This window comes from Haliotis rufescens, unplaced genomic scaffold, assembly GCF_023055435.1.
Source record: "Haliotis rufescens isolate VD_foot unplaced genomic scaffold, xgHalRufe1.0.p SCAF_7, whole genome shotgun sequence".
NCBI lineage: Eukaryota > Metazoa > Mollusca > Gastropoda > Lepetellida > Haliotidae > Haliotis > Haliotis rufescens.
The window spans coordinates 52,182,499-52,200,978 of NW_025964361.1; the positions used below are offsets into that span (position 1 = coordinate 52,182,499).

At 38.9% G+C, this 18,480-nt stretch overlaps 1 protein-coding gene across 2 annotated transcripts in view; it reads left to right on the plus strand.

Annotated features, from left to right (window-relative positions):
• Window positions 1-18,480, plus strand: part of LOC124111253 (NXPE family member 3-like) — a 36,629-nt gene that overhangs the window by 13,655 nt on the left and 4,494 nt on the right. For both annotated transcript variants that reach the window (XM_046470902.2, XM_046470901.2), the window contains exons 2-3: window positions 14,794-15,516; window positions 16,362-16,414. In XM_046470902.2, the coding sequence (XP_046326858.2) occupies window positions 14,794-15,516; window positions 16,362-16,414 (776 nt within the window). The remainder of the gene's footprint in view (window positions 1-14,793; window positions 15,517-16,361; window positions 16,415-18,480) is intronic.

Here is an 18,480-nt window from a genome sequence, read left to right on the forward strand (position 1 = left end):
AGTTTCATTATATATTTCGTTGTCCTGCTTTTGATGAAAATAGAAAAAGATTTATTTCAACAAAACTAACCAAATTTTCAAATATGGCATCTTATAGACGATTGTTTACATCATCAGATTTCACTGTTTTAAGAAACCTAGCAAAGTTTATAAATGTTATCTTCTCTGTAATATCAAAACTTAGATAATAGACATGCTTATTATATCTACCACTGTTTACAATATATTGTTTTATTCCGCCGCCATTTTGACTGCTTGTATATAATGATTGACATGCAAAATGTACTCTAATACCACCAAGCGTGAAGTGAAGTGACATTGCTGAAAAAATGTTCAAAAAGGCTTCAAACGGTTTGTACCCCCTTTGCCCCCACTTTGCCAGTCGGCTGAATGTTGTTTTAGTAACGGATTAGTGGCGAGCAGATTAAAGTCTCTTTTAAGTGAACACTACAAACTGGCGAACTCTCATCACTCCGCCTATGGATTTTACTATGATAATGACTTAACTGTGTTAAATCAATTTGATTTTATAGAGTGGGGGTGCATCTCCTATCTTGTTAGTGTACCGGTGTAAAATATGGCTGTATATGCTATGCTGATATGAATAATAAATGAAATGTGTTATGTACATATTGATGCGCCGGATACAGTATTTGTGAATAAAATATGAATACCGAATGATATGAATGCCAGTTTATAATAAAATATTAAATAATTGCACGAATTTATAATGAAATATAAAAACATCACAAGAATTATGCGATGTGAATAAAAAAATCACTGTGATATTTATTATTACTTTTTATTTTTGGCTGGCTATAGACTATAGGGTGAAACAGACTATAGCCTAATCCCTTGTTTGAATACACAATGCTATTCAAAAAGTGGTCAATTTACACTTGTCAGAGGGGTACACAAAGTACGTGATCTAGACTACCAGTTGTCGGACCTTCATTTTCTTGTGGAAGCCTCGGTGGCTGAGTGGGTTTGATCGCTGACTGTGTGTGCTGGCGATTAGGTCCCTCACTCTAGCAAGTGTGGGTTCGAATCCCGGACGGGGCTCAACCCCCCCAAAGTACAAGAATCTGTAATTTACTAAGAAAGTGTTATCCCAAATATAACATTTGTGGCTGAGTCGGTGGCTGAGTGGGTTAGATCGCTGACTGTGTGTGCTGGCGATTAGGTGCCTCACTCTGAAAGTGTGGTCTCGGATGGGACTCAACCCCAAAGAGTATTAGAATCTGTACTTTACTAAGAAAGTGTTTTCCCAAATAGAACATTTGTTTATTGTCAAGGGGATTATCACGGCTGAGTGATTTCTATATTTTAACAATAGCAACTGGCAAAGCGGGAACACCCCAATTAAACCAACCTATCTGGTAACAGTAGAATTCTATGGCGTGTTGTAGAGCAACACAACCCACTGTAATTTCTGAAGCTGATAGAATTTACCCCGTTCAATGATTATGTGAAATTGTTCAACGTTTTAATGACGCGTACATCTTATGGCCTACTGTTAACGACATTTACAAAGGCCGCTACCATTTTTATGATATACTTTTCGTTATGTTTTTAAATTATAATTTTAGTTGTGATGATATATGAATAATAATGTCCTACGGTGCTCCCTAAGGCTTGTGGGTGAGGTGAAATGAGGTTTAACGTCGCTTACAGTATTATTTCACTTACATAGTGACGTGCATGCATGTGTGTGTATGGCTGCTTGTGCTAGTCCGGACTAATGCCGATTTTAAAGTGCTAGCCCACTGAGATATCATGCCGCAGTTTAACATAAATACCCCACCTAAAGACAGAGTTTACTGACGCCGAGCCGACTAGTCTATGTTTTAGCCCCTTTAGCGAAACAACCGGTGCCATCTTTTAACGTCTTTTGGTATGACGCGAACCTACGACCTTCTGCTCTCCGGGCAGACACTCTGTCCACTTGACCACGGAGGCGGTCTCTGATATAGGCATGTTATGTATTAATATAATAAATCTTCAGGTGACGCTTTTAATAAACTGCATGTCTGTTGATGAGAAGTGCATTCCCGTCTACCTAACACAAGCCTACCTAACAATGGGGCTTGGCCGTGTTTGTGCTCACTCTGTTACATGTTCCTCGAGCCCGAGGCTTCAGCGATTTGACTAATCTCTCGCGTTGGCACTGAACTGTATATGATTGGATAGGGTTAATATTTCACTTCATGTGTTAAATATAATGTCTATCAGCTGCAATAAAGCATTAATGTGAAACAGGATTCATGAAAAGGTTTTTGGCAGATAGAAAAATGAAAACTCTAAACTCAATTTTTTGGGCACATTCCTTTGGGCGTTAAAGGCAAAATAGCGGTGAAAATTATATGAATGGATCACTGAAAATCATTGATGACACGAAATGGGTAAACATGTCCTCCCTACCGTTAGCATGGCATGCCATTGAAAGAATGTCTCATTCAGATGTGATCGGGTTTGCTGCACGTGGAATGCTCCAAATGAACTCGAATAATACGATAAGCGGCTAAAGATAATCATGTAGTCAGATATCCGGGTGTCTAAATGTAACAATGTCCTTATCACGTGACACCGTCTAGGCCAATCAAAATGGGAGATACCTTTCTTCATATTGTCACCAGGCTCCTGTCAACATAACAAATATACGCGCAAAGCTTGCTGCGCCAAGTGACAGAGGAACCAGTTTATCGTTAAATGACTCTCTCCGACTATGCGGATAAATGAGATTGATATTTTTCTTAGGTGATTCGGGGCACATTTGATACCAATCCCCGGCCATTGTGGACCCCAGGGACAATGAAAACGGAAGTTGCATTTCGCGTTGTTGCCATACTAGGATTATTTAGTGTTTCCTTCTTCATGCTTGTCTTACACGCCAGGTAAGTACTACGACAACCAGTAACTGTTGTTGGACGTCTAGTACATGTTACAGTTATCCTCATACATGTTACAGTTATAACGGACCGCCTCCGTGGTCTAGTGGTAGTGCGTCCGCCCGGCGGAGAGCGGAAGGTCCGGGGTTCGATCCCCGGCCGCGTCATACCAAAAGAGGTTAAAAGATGGTACTTGTTGTTACCCTGTCTGGCGCTCAACATTAAGGGGCTAAAACAAGGACTGGTCGGCTCGGAGTCAGTATACTGTGTCTGAGTGGGGTATTCATGTTAAAGGTATACACTCCGGCGCAGTGGTGACTCAGCATAACACCACTGCCACAGGCTGATTTGCATATCACGTGACCGGACTTTTCTCTTGTTTGTAAACAAACGCGCTTTTTCAGAAACTTGGCACACTTCTCTGCAAGTTTTTCATTTGTGTTCGAAAAACAAATTGGGAAAATTATGAACCAAACAGTCTTAAGGATTTTCAGAGCAGCACTGAGAGATCACTAAGACGAAGGGGGTATGGCTATTCACTCACGTCATCTTTAGAATTTTCACGATCACGGAAAGTATTAAAGGGGAGAAAAAATGAACTTAAGACAGAAGGGCGTGGCAACTTACCAAGGAGGGCCGACCCGATTGGTGATGAAGAGATCGAGCCCCTGTGGCAGTCCGGATCCATTGGAATCACTCATCCAATGAGCATGATAAACTGTCTCTGGCTCTACAACACAATCCATTTTGGGTTAAGAGGTGTCAATGATAACTACCGTTATCGACAGTAGACAACACAGTCAGCGGTCTCATATAATAAATGTTTCTGGTGGTGTCAACACTATGTTTGCTGGCAAAATTACTGGTGGAAACATAACGATTAATCTCGTTAAACCTCCAAGCCCGGTCCCAGTCAAAAGACGCCGGATTGCCATCGAAAGTGATGTTGACACCGACTAATGCATCTACTCTGACCTCTCCTCCTCGAGACATTTCAATCTATATAAGTGAAGTTACACCAGAGATATCATCAGATTACACAGAATAGTTGCTGTTATCGTTATTAAAGTTTCAATTATTCTGCAAAAGTCTCTTCAAGTATTTTGTTTAAAATAATCCGAGGAACTTTTTTCTCAGCGAAGGGATATGCCATAAAGGAGTTAAGATGTTGTTTATTTTGGTTTATAGTAACTTCACACGGCTATGGAAAACATGTATCACTACGCAGGTATCTATACGTAAGATTTCGACAAGTTGCTGATGTTAATGTTAATGTAATTATTCCTTAAAAGGGAAGCAAAAATGTGAAAATGATAAATAGAATTCATCACTTGTTTTTTTTTAATATTGGAAATATCAACCGTGTCCCGTTAATCGCCAAAGGCTCGGCAAATACCGATTAACTAAGACTCGGTTGATAGTTCCCATATTAAGAATCACTCGTGATGAATCCTCTGTATAGTATTCATTTAAGTGTGAATGCCAAGGATAACATAACGACAATTGAATGGGTAAATATGGGCGCAGCTTTATTACATGGAGGAAGTCACGACAGGTTTTGATACTGAACACCGATTATACAAGGGTACAGGTTGTACACTTATCACACACACAAAGTTAACTTGCTATTGCATCCGTGGTTGATATGCACATCGTGATGCGGCAGCAACAGTAAACATTCTGACCAATGGGCCGGAATATAATACAAGCCCAAACACACACACCGAACACCCTCCGTGGCTACGCACAACGTGAGGTTCAGTTAGTCCTGCGATGAACAATTACACACCCTGTGTACCCTCTGTGGATACACACAACATGAGGGTCAGGTTAGCTACAAACTTTTTGGTAAATACTTTACCAACCGTGGTTACACACAACGTGAGGTTCAAATAGTCCTGTTGTGACAAACCATACAGCTTTTTTGAAAGGGGGGGGGGGGAGTGCACAATTAAGATCTATTTATTGTCTTTGGTGGTAATGTATACAGAAATAAACCCCCACCCCCACCATCCCCACCCCCACCCACATATTTGGTACGCCTGCCATGACCTCAGCCAAGCAATCCTTTAGCTGCACCAATTCAAGTCTCAATGGTATGGCACATACTGAAACAAAGATAATATATATAAGAGACAGAACCATGTCACATGTCATGACACATGTATAATATATAATGAAATAATGCGTTAAAATTATGCTGATACAAAATTAATACATCAAGTGACTACACTTAATACTGTTTTATGAACATTTGCTGAATAAAACTGTAAGAATTATGCATAATGATTATTGTAGCATGTGAAACAAATAGCACTTGTGGTGTCAAATGACCAAGTTATTTATGTTCAATGAATATTCATGGCATAAAGAACAAATTAAAGCATACCAATGTTATATCAAGATCAGTGTGGTACTGTGGAACGTAACCAATAAATGTGGAATTCACAATTATTTGACCTATTATTGGGCGTGGTGGGCCGGACAAACTTGCTGTAATGAGATAGGGTTTACTGCTGGCTGGTCGCTGTGAAAAGAACGAGATTTAAAACACATCTGTGACGTCATTCTATTTGAACGCTCCATTATTTTTAAGGAATGGAGAGTTGCTTGTCAGCTGTACATTATCCTGAAGCAGCATTTGAATTTTTCAAATATTTTCAACTACAGAATATTTTGTCAAAGTGTAAAAGTAGGGATGAGTTTTAAGTAGGGGAATATCCTCGTAACTCTCCATTCCTTAAAAATAATGGGCCTCGGCCCCTGCGGGGCCTCTGCTCCATTCTTTTTAAGGAATGGGGAGTTACTCGGACATTCCCCTCTACATCGACCCGCACAAGTTAACGTTATCCCTTGACCGTTAGACAGCATGGCGATTGGTTATTTAATACGCTCGGTTATGCACCCAGATTCACTGGGTTTACAGTCAAAGGGAAGTAACTCATGATGTTTTTGGTGATAGAGCGCCTAACCTCTCACTTAAACAAATTTGTTGCAGACAGGCTTACACAAATTAGATTATATACCGCTGGTATTAGGTACGAGTATCTGTCACTGTTTGGACTTGAAAAACACGTGTTATACTGCTGTGTGTATATCCACCCAGAAGGATCTACATGGTACGACAGTAATGTTGGATCTAAGAACGGTATAGTGTTATTTCAGGATGAACTGCTTGACATCCTAGGTGATGTTGGTTACGTTTCGTGCATTTTATGGGGTGACTTCAATGCAAGAACTGGCAAAGAGCCAGATTATGTAGAGGATGATATACTTCAATATCTCCATGGCCAGGATACTTCATACTGGGACTTTCTCTTAGACAGGTTTAATCTGTGTAGATATTCAAACGATACTGTTCTTAATAACTTTGGAAAATGTTTTATCAATTTATGTGCTTTTTTAAATGTACACATTATGAATGGCCGCTGTGGAAGTGATTCCGAGAAAGGTGATTTTACATTTGTTGGCAATGCTGGAGCAAGTGTTATCGATTACATTATTGGCACCATAGATATATTTGACTTGTGCCAAAATTTTGATATTGAGTCACGCCACGAATCACAGCACCTGCCTATTACAATGTCTTTACGAGCGCTTCATTCATGTGGAAAAACATCATTTGAAACGCCTACCATAGTCATTCAATGTTTAAATGGGATAACAGCAAAGCAGATATTTTCCAAGAACGACTTCTATCAGACATTTTGCTTGCCCCTTAAGAAAAGCTATTGATTCTGTTTTTACAAATATTGATGAAAGTGTCTCGTTTTTTACAGAACCTATTGCATATGCTGGGAATGTAATGAAAAGGGAAGTAACCCCTAACAGAGAAAGTAAACAGTGGTTTGACTGGGAATGTTAGTTGTTAAAGAAGGAAAGATGCACTCTTTTAAACCATTTCAGGAAATTGAAGGATAAAGACTCCCTTGCTAAGAACAATGATTCGAAAAATAAGTATAAAGCTACTTGCAGAAAAAAGAAACAAAATTACATGGATAGAAGCAGAAAAAAACTTGAAGAAAGTATCAGCTCATCAACACAGTTTTGGACGACCTTGAAAAGCATCAGCAAAAAGAAGGAAACTAAAAGTAACATAGAAATGCATGAGTGGTTTAATTACTTCAAAAATCTTTTCAGTGGTGATGATTCAACAAATAGCTTCCAGTTGAACTCTTTTGATAATGATGAAACCAATTTTGCAACGGAAATATTAGATTCCCCAATCTCAAAAGAAGAAATTAAATCTGCTATTCAAAATCTGAAAAACTTGAAAAACCCGGGATTTGATAAACTTGTAACAGAATTCTTTAAATACTCTCTTGATAATACCCTGTCGTATTTGGTAATATTATTCAATACAATATTGAATACCTGTTACTTTCCATAAGGTTGGACACTCGGAACTATCTTTCCAATTCACAAAAAAGGCTCAGTGACAGATGTTGAAAATTATAGGGGGATTACACTTACCAGTATATTCAGTAAGATATTTCTTAGCATTATAAATAAACGCTTGGTATTGTGGTCGGAAGCACTTGATAAGATTGAGGAAGAGCAAGCAGGTTTTCGACAAGGTTACCCAACCACTGATAATTATGTTTATTCTCAAGGCTCTTATAGATAGGTATATTCAACGTAAACGTGGAAAATTGTACGCTATATTTGTAGACTTTTCGAAAGCATTCGATTCAGTCTGTGGAGATAAGTTATGGTATCTATTTAATTCACATGATGTCAGTAATAAAATGGGTAAATTGTTATGTGGTATTTTTAAGGAAGTTAAATCATGTGTTAAACAAAACGGCAAAAACACTCGTGATGAATCCTATATATAGTATACATTTATATACCGCTGGTATTGTTTCACTGTATCAACATGTATCACTACGCAGGTATATATCTATACGTAAGATTTCGACAAGTTGCTGATGTTAACGTTAATGTAATTATTCCTTAAAAGGGAAGCAAATATGTGAAAATGATAAATAGAATTCATCACTCGTGTTTTTTAATATGAGAAATATCAACCTTGTCCCGTTAATCGATATTTGCCTCGCCAAAAACTCGGCAAATACCGATTAACTAAGACTCGGTTGATAGTTCCCATATTAAAAAACACTCGTGATGAATCCTCTATATAGTATACATTTATATACCGCTGGTAATAGGTACGAGTATCTGCTCAAATGCTTGTTCCCAGACCAGTGGAGCCCTTTGCATTCCAGTTGTCATTCTCTTTGTGTAAAGTATTGTTGAGTGATAAATATAAAAGTTGGCTTCTTAATGATATCAACTGACGTCTTCAATAGAGAGGTAGCTATTGTGTTGTTTAATTTGTTTTGATAGGAAAGTAAAGAAACATGTTTTCAGTTAAACGCGGCAATTTCCAGATTTTTCTGGAATGTTTTTACATGTTTTCTTCAAGTTCCCCAACCCAACTCGCGGCTAGAATATCAAGTGGTCGTCCCCCATTGATAACCGATCTTACACTAGGGACATATTAACCCGCCCCTACAGCGGCATTAAACAACATTCGCTCATTTAAATAGATGTCGTGAAATTTGCTCTTAAATACGATGTTAAATTCTTACATAATTACGATATTTAATTTCCTGTCACCTACTTATAGTTGAACTACAGGGTTGTTGAATTAATAATTAATTTTATTTAGGACATATTCAATTACGATATTTAATTTCCGGTCATCTACTTACAGAATTGAATTGAATAGAAGTTTCGTTGAGTGGAATATGCGTAAAAGCGAATATTGTTCGATTTCTATCATTTTGAATACGACAGGATACAAAGTAGCCTCGAAACGTTGTGTGTGAGAATACAGAAGCTCTAATTCATATTTTGGTTTCTTTGACACGTTAAATCAATACCATGCTGAAGCAGACAATGGTTTCCATGGTTACCGGTGGCAGCGTGTTGCTTCCATTTCGCAAATCTAATGTATATAGATAAATCCGCTATACAAATATTATATTGACCCGTGAAGATCCGATATCTCCAAAGCGATATCTCCTGTGAGAGGCAGTTTCGGATGATAAATCGTATGTACCCGTGTGAATCGTCTTATGACATTTATTGCCAGTTACAGGAGTCCCGATAAACAGAATATGTACATATTCTGAAAATAGTGTGTGATAAGACACGCACCAAACCTATACTCTTTATGTACATGTTGCTCTTATTTAAGAACTATTGGTTTAACAAGATACGTGTATTAAAGTGCCATGCTTTCCTGCTGTGCTATCATTCCAATTTAAAATAATTACAAAAAAATTGGTACCACTCATCTTTCAATATATATATATAAACAAGGTTGGGTTAATCACAAATATATTTGAATGAATACAACAGTTATACTTACTTAATATCTTTAATTTGATGATTTGATCATTTCTAAATAAAAGACCCTGCTAATTTCATTGTACTATTAACAGAGCTGACTCGTCCCATATGCATGTATGAAAGGACAATTATATATTTCAGCACATTTTGATGTACACGCTTCAAAAAAAGAAACGCATAGTTAAAAAATAAGGATATTTATCAAGCGGATGTAAAAGTATCTACACAGAATATGCTTGAATACAATCAAATGAAATTAGACAGTGATCGACAAAAGCATTGTCGTCATTGTCAGCATTAATTCAGTTCAGTCATTGCACATGTGTAGCCACAAGGGGGCGTCATGGTCAGTATCTGGTCACACCACCTCTTGCAGCCGTCACTGCTCGACACCTTGGCACAGATTGCACAAGTCTTCGGATTTTTTCGTGGGGAATTCTTCGCCATTCCTCCTGAAGGCGTTGGGGAGTTGTGCCAGTGTGTGGGAACGCTGATGACGTTGACGGACGCGTCGATCAACTTCATCCCACAAATGTTCAATCGGGTTGAGATCAGGCGATTTGGACGGCAGGGGTGGCAGGGGTGGTCACTTTTGGTCTTCCACTTCTGGGATGATCTTGAGTCAAATTAGTGCGGGTATATGTCGAGATATGGTGCTTTGGTGAACGTTGAAGTGTCTTGCAACGGCAGACTGGGACACCCCTGCTTCCAAACGTCCAATGGCGATATTTCGGTCAGCTGCCGTTAATCTTGGCATTTTTCGATCTCCGTTCACGTCAGAAAATTCGTAATGAACTGATGAGTTTTGTACGGTCTTTTATAGTCAGTGTTTCCAACATTTTGCACATGCAGTGTGCTGAAAACTTTTTCTGAGAGCAATTTCCGTGCATCCTTTGCATTTTTGCTGATAAACGTTTACAAAAAACATTTTGAGATGTGTTTGCGCGCAATGCACAACAAACATGATTAACGGGAATCAAACAAAAGAATTGTCTTTATGAAGATTGCTAGGGGAAAAAAATGTAATTGGTATTCTCAAAACACGTATGCGTTTCTTTTTTTGAAGAGTGTACAATGATTCATAATTTGGCTCAGAACATTGTATAAAGTTGACAATCATAGAAAACGTTATAAAGAATTTTTTTCAACTAGCTCTGTTTCAGTCATAAGGCATCAGGTAAATCTGTCATACAGACACTGAAACAAATATATCCAATACAGCCAAATATTTGGCAAAATGAAGAAAGTCTCTTGGCTCCTCTTTATTATATTTTATAAGTATTTTTTAACAACTTTTGTTTCAGTAAAATATGTTCATTTCAGAGATTAGATGTCAGTTTAGGTCAGAATCAGGTCTGTGGTACGTTCACTGCAACAGTGTTGACATTAAAAAATATATTTACATATATCAATGTATACAGAGGAAATGCCGGAGTTGCTTAATACATATATATGTGGACAAATATGTATGGACAATTGGATGAATAGAGATATACCTTCTTATGTGTATATAGATATACCATCTCATGATTAGTGATCACAGATGATTGTAGAAAGTGCATAAAGAAAATTGAATAAATGTGTGAGTAATCTGGTTAATACCACGTGTCGCCATATTCAGCCATATTGCGATATTGGTTTCCCACATGAAACATGAAATCATGACGTGAATTTATACCTGGCTTTCTGGTGTTATGTAACCACTAGTCTATACCCCATAATCTCCTGTAGAAAAAGAGCCAAATTTACGAATAAAGATCACAAGATTAAACAGATGTATACATATATATAAATATGCTGTATTACAACGTTAATAAATCAGTATATATGTGTTCTGCGCAAAATTAATAACACATACACACTAATAGACACTTCGAATTTATAAAAAAAAGTCCAGTTTCCACCCTTGCAAAACTATGCTGGTATTTCCAGAATCGATGGTAGCGCCACCAATGGCTTTTACGAGTTATGTCCCTTCTTTGTCCCTCCTATTGACCAATTAGATTCCACCTCATATCACGTGCAATTGTTTCAAACAAAATGGCGGCGCCATGTCAAGACGATCAGATCGATAATACATAGATCCGACCGGGAGCCATTTAACCAATAGGGCGCCATCTTGTGCCTTAAGCGCTAACGTTATCCAAAGCCTTTACAGCCGCGTGTTGTATTGTTGTTGTTTTTGGCACGAAGGCGACTTTTTTCAATTTTAGTTATTCGCATGAAGGCGAATCGCGGAGCGAGGTCGAGGTTAAGAACAACCCTAGTATGCTTTGGCACACGCCAATTTCGTAAGGGCGATGTAAGCGTTTGACGGCGTCAGTACAAGCAAACCATTTCAGAATTCGATTGGAGAAGAGGTCGAAAATTGATATAGAACACCCTGGGACACTCCGGCATATGCGAATTTCATAGGAGTGATATACTGCAAGCAGTGCCTTACTATTGACGGCGTTGGTAATAGCAAACCATTTGAGGATTTGAATATGGCTGAATAAGTTTGCGTTTGTACGCACAACACTTGGGACATGCCATTGCTACTTACATCTATATTTCAATTTAGATATATATTTTGCTGAAGTTATGTGCATCACATTCGAGATTTCTTCCCACGCCTCGATGGTGGTTTCATGTATACAATCGACAATCTAAAGGCAAGAGAGGTATTGGAGAAGTGGGGCGGAACCTTGAGATCTATCAGCGACATACCGACGCAACAGGGAGCAAACCATGTATGTCAGTTTATGTGCAGTGTTACGTTTTCACCATGACTGCTGTTATTATACGTGTACAGGTGTGCGGGCCTTACCTCGCGAAGTGTATCAAATCACTTGAGCACTTTAATCAAGAACATGAAAGATTTGCAAAATATCTGTCGACGACCAGTTGGCGGTAAACATGCTTTGCAAATCCTTCAGTCATGGATTTACAAAATCTGACCTGCAGTTTCTCGAGAATGATTGAATGAATCAGAGTTGTTCAGTAGGATTGATTCTATACCCCATAATTCACTATTATATAGGATTACTGGCTCGATTAATGTTTTGCATAATTTGCAAGTAAGAGCTGTAGGTATATCTTGGTTAAGAATGGAGACCAAAGCTTTTGTTGGGCCTTTTTCCTGAGAGGTGTAGCACTATTTTTAAGTTGACCATTTGTTTCAAATGTAATTCCTAAGTAGTTATATCTATCCGTATTTGACCGCCTCCGAGGTCTTGTGTTAGAGCGTCCACCCGGAGGGCGGCCGCGTCATACCAAAAGACGCTAAAAGATGGTACTTGTTGTTACCCTGTCTGGCGCTCGGCATTAGGGGCTAAAACAAGGACTGGTCGGCTCGAAGTCAGTATACTGTGTCTGAGTGGGGTATTCATGTTAAACTGCGGCATGGTATCTCAGTGAGCCAGCACTATAAAACGGTATCAGTCCGGACTAGCACACACGCACGCACACGCACACGCACATACACACACACACACACACACACACACACACACACACGTGTATGCACGTCGCCTTTTAAGTGCAATAATCTTGGACGCGACGTTAGACCCTATTTCACCTCACCTGTTATTTGCCCACCAACTTCAAGAACGCCAATCAAACAGTATACAATTATATTCTCTAAATGATCCTCAATGAAGAATCTTTAATGTCATTCCATGATTGTGAAAGTGCTGCAACTGATGATCGTTTACACTCTGTCAATTCTCAAAAGTGTCACGGATCAAATCAAGGGACAATACTTCTGTTTATGCTTTTTTTTATTCGGTTATATACCTGGAGGAAAACCGTATTCTGGAGTCATTCGTCTCTCTGTATAACAATGAAAAGAAAATCATAATAATTTCCTGGAAAATGTTGAAGAATAATCATTCCGATGAAGTAAACACCATCACTCCACCATGGACATTGAACTGTATAGTTACGAACTGTGTACAAGTATTTATGTTTCTTAAATATAGTAGAACACTTCGAGAAAAACATGAAGTTATCCACAATCAATGAATCAGGCCAGTTTCATTGGCGCCGCCATGTTGGATTACAACGCCACCTTGTGCCTTTGATTTTTGTACACTCGACCGTTACAACACGTTTGAAAGGACCACTGTCCTTATTTCGGGCATAACATAATCTTATATATCATCTATATGTAGTCATAAGGAACACACTCTCGCGACAACATTATCACGCATATATAGATTTATAGATAAAACTTGTAATCTAGTTTCCTACTTCCAGCAGAGACCATAAAATAGATTTATGGTCTCTGCTTCCAGCAAACATGAAGATATTGCTGGAACGCGAAGTGCTTCACGGAACTAAATACGAGCAAATCATGCCAACCTCAAATATAGTTTGCTATAATTGAGCTCGCCTGATATTCTTGAGTTTATGGATGTTAACGAATGCACAGTTGTATGAGAGAATTTGGACCTCGAAACACGTTCTAATATTGACGTTTTGAAAGTTTGCTTTGTTTGGTATATTTATTTACGTAAACGAAACTGTTGTAAGGTCATTATTTATATTTGAAATCCAGTCCTGGGTATGAAATTATACTTTTCCAAACATATCTATAAATGGGAAAAGAAACAATTCGGAAATTCGAAACTGATGGCAGCAACAGCTGTCTCATTGACGCCATTTTCAGAAACCTTTTAAAAGGAACCTCATCACTAAATCCAAAGAATCGAAATGAAAATAAATTAGCACAAACTTATAACTATAATTAACAGACCTGTCACGACTTGAGGAGGGTATCTGACGGGCATGTAAATCATGAATATTATCCTGATTGATATTATTTTCTAACGTTGCCACAACAAGAAGGAAACGTCGCTATATAAATGCAATGCAATAATCTTGTTCGCGACGGTAAACCCAATTTTACCGCATTACTGTTCAAGATATTTGACATGTATTATACAGAAGTATTACATACCAACGTCATCTCAAGTATTCAGCAGTACTCCTCCTGTCATAGTGGAGTGCAAAATGGTGTGCCGGCCAAACTCCCTTTGTTTCAGGGAATGGACGGATGTAACTTGATAAATCCGATTTCACTATCTGGTTTCCAGATTTTACGACCGTTTCTAGTCAATGGATAGTCAATAATTAGTTGACTGGGCCGCGCGATTGTTTTATTAGGTTTCTCTTTCACTGTATGTTCGCCAGTATTCGGGTCTCAGAATTCCGTTTCAGAAAAAGAATATCTTGGTGTTTTTTTAAATCATTTATATATATATATATATATATATATATATATATATATATATATATATATATATATATATATCGATGAGCATGTTTTTTTGAGTCCTTTTGAATGATAGTTGTCAATCAGTCACAAGTTAAAAAACATCCGTTTTTTTCATATGACTGAAGTTGATTTGTCATGGTTGATGGGTGTTGCAACTCGCAGCCGTCCAATTGTGGCTGTCCTTTACCTTGTTTGGAGTTTTATGCATATTGCTGTAGGCATTACTTTTACAGTTCTTTTCAAATGCACCATTCTTCTATACAATTCACTCTGCTTTGTTCGCAGACCGAGCACCTTTCTTCCAAGATCTGATTTCAAGAACGGAGTTCGGCGTTCAGCGGATTGGCTAGGTCCAATGTCTCTGGATAGGAAAACAGCACCTGGGTTGAAGTCAGTGAAGAACAACCCCTTTGCGAGTGTCATAGCACAGATGGACCCAAAGACCTGTTCATATGCTCCTAATTCAAACATTCAACTCGCTTCATCTAAAACGGACTTCAGACTCGGGGACACCATTTCTGTTGAAATCCAACTTTTCGACGCGTACAAGCGGAGGAAAAACAAGGGTGGTGATAACGTGAGAGTATGGATGAGTGAAACGTCAAAAGATGCGCGCGCAGCAGGCGTTGTCACTGACAACAAGGACGGTACCTATACAGGAACTCTCAAGGCTCTCTGGACCGGAAGTCCAAAAATCGAAGCCGCCATAGCTAGTCGGAAAGAAAACGTGGATATCTTCTATCGGGTATATCACGATTACTACACACTAAGAAACTTATCTGCGATGTTCGAGAGCGATGGCGTCCAGGAGGAAACGTTGTGCCTACCTATACCAAACATCCGGGGCTATGAGAACGTCTGTAACTTGACAGCCGAGAATTACGGACTCCCGTGGTATTGTGGGAAACCATCACACCGGAAGCTGTTGTGTCACGACTTCACGGGGTTACGTGAGCCGGATAAACAGCCATCTCCATTTACTCCACATGAGGCAAAATTCTTCGAAGGGTACAACTATTTATCAATTTCCTTATTCATATTGTTTAATTCAGATATTATTATTAACGGTCCATTTCTCAAACAGCAATGATGACATGCTAGTTATCTGTAAATGTTCTCTATTATGATAAGTTCAACATACTGATTGTCTGGGGGCACGGGTGGCCCAGTCGTCTAAGGCGCCGCGATTTCGCTGTGCAGAGTTGCGTCCCTTTGGCACGCCAGAAACCTATGTTATATTTTGGTAAACGTCTGAGACCTGCACCACTTCGGGCTTTCCTCCCACATAAAACTGTTAAAAGCGGCGTTAAACCCAACTCACTGACCCACTGATTGTCTTGTTATCATGATTATTGCGAAATACTGGTTATATGTAAAAACCCTGAGTATCCCGTCATGGTGATTATTTTCCACATAATAATTATCTCCTAATGCTGATTATTTCAACATACTGTTTATCTCGATATGATGTTTATGTCAACATAATGGTTATCTCGATATTATTTTTATTTCGAAACCCTAAATCTCGATATGATGTTTTGATAATGGTTACCTCGATATTATATATATTTCAACATACTGGTTATCTCGATATGATGTTTACGTCAACATACTGGTTATCTCGACATGTTTATTTCGAGATGATGGTTATGGCAACGTTCATATCTCTAATTATCCTATCAATTCAATCAATCTGTACAAAGAATATATACTTTTCTATCCCTCAAATATACGTATGGTTTTTCTTCATTATCTTCAAATACTGTCAGATCTACCTCGTAATCAACATCAATATATATTATTTACATTTAATGTTTTTAATACAAATATAACCCACGCATATTATTTTTCAGACACCTGCTACATCAAAAGCTCCCCACATCTGTTGCGATTAAAGTGACGTCAGGTATGTCTCAAGTTATGAAAGATGGACAAATTATCACACAATATTACAGCTGTGTCATGTGAAATGTGTCTAGTAATAATGAAGACTGGGCAAGTCAAACCAGTGGGACACAATCAAGCACTGAATAAGTCATGCGTAATTTCTTTCCCCTACGGGTACACGAGAGACACAGTCGTCTGTAGATTTGCCATAATTCTGTTATATTTTGGTGAACGTCTGAGACCTGCATCACTTCGGGCTTTCCTCCAACATCAAGCTGACACGCCGTGATATAACTGGAATACTGTTCAAAGCAGCGTTAAACTCAACTCACTCACTGTTGTGGGAGAGGTTCATATAGTTCACAATTAAGTATCTGTTTTATTTTCAATTCAAACAGAAAAAGGCCATGATTGCAGTTGACTAAAAGAGTCGATCAAGTGAAAAGCCAATAATTTTACCCGACATTTGGATATTTTAGTTATACTCGGTTCTGAGTGGTCAATATAAGCTATAACCTCGCATTGCTTTATTGTTGAGCAAAATACGATATGCCGTCATCCCTTGTTCATGACGACACAAACTGATTGCATTGATTACATCGTCATCTGAACCAAAGGCTTATTTCATTGAAGTCCCGGTAGGGCCCTGAGCTAACCAGCCTGTGCCAGGATCACCCAAACCCTCTTTGCTGTAGTTTTTTTATTTTCATCTATAATAATAATAATAATAATAATACTTACAGATATTGTGTCATCATACTGCGCATCCAATGACATTATTTACATGGAGCAGAAAGGAGCCAGAAAGGGATGTTGGGGTTGTAAGGATCAACTACTAGTTCAGAAAATGATCCTTGAAGAGGCTAAAACTTACAACCGTAACCTTTCAATGTCTTGGATAGACTACAGAAAAGCTTCTGATTCTGTACCTCACGAATGGATTTTGAGGTCACTGGAGTGTATTGACTTCCCCGAGCGACTACGTGTTTTACTCACGTCTTTAATGAATTGCTGGTCAACTCAACTTGAGATGTATTCGCAGGGGCAGGTGGTGACTTCGGAACCCATTTCTATCAGAAGAGGAATATTTCAGGGCGATTCTTTTAGCCCTTTGCTTTTCTGTATGTCACTAAATCCTTTAAGCTTTTTGCTCAGCAAAGAGGAAGGTTATCACCCGGGACCTCCTCAGCACAGATCCCCATCACCCCTTACTCACCTCCTTTACATGGATGACCTTGAACTTATTGCCAATGGAGGATCTACACTCAAAAAACAGATTCTGCTTGTTGAGTCCTTTTCTCATGATATCGGCACGTCCTTTGGACTCGACAAGTGCAACATTCTTCATTTGAAACGTGGCAAGGTAGAAGAGGGAGTTTACTATACGTACTTAGGGATGCAGATTAGGGACAAACTCTAGAATGCCCATATCAAGGGCAAACTTTGGGCAGAGTACAAATGCAGACTAAAGAAAATCTGGAGTTCAGAGCTGAACGCTCGCAATAAAGTCATAGCCACAAATCCTTATGCCGTGCCCGTCTTTTCGTATTCTTTTGGTGTTGTTGATTAGACGAAACAGGAGATTCAGGGTATTGACACCCTCACACGAAGTACATGTCAGGCAATAGATCCCACCACCCTCGCTCTTCCCTCAATCGCTTATATTTACCGATCATTTTGGGGGGGGGGGGCGTGGTTTGATTAACGTTGGGGCTCTTCATGATAGAATTGTTTTGTGCACTTTTGCACACATTTCTTTGTCTGATGATCCTCTTGCGAAGCATGTCAAGACTCATGATGAAAACAAGGCATTCCACAGTTTTCTAAACGAGCCAAGGATTCGGGACATAATGTCGGTGTTGATTTTGTGGATGGTTCTGTACTGCTGGACGGTACAGAAATGAGTGTCAACCAAGCGAAGTGCATATCAAGTCGGCCCAGACTCAGTTTTTCAAGGAGAGGCTTTCTGAACGACCACTGCATCGAGTTTATGTGCAGTGTGTTGAGGCAATCAGCAATCCTGCAGAGTCCTTCGCTTGGATGAAGTCGTCTGGCCTGAAAAGTGAAACTGAAGGCTTTCTGTTT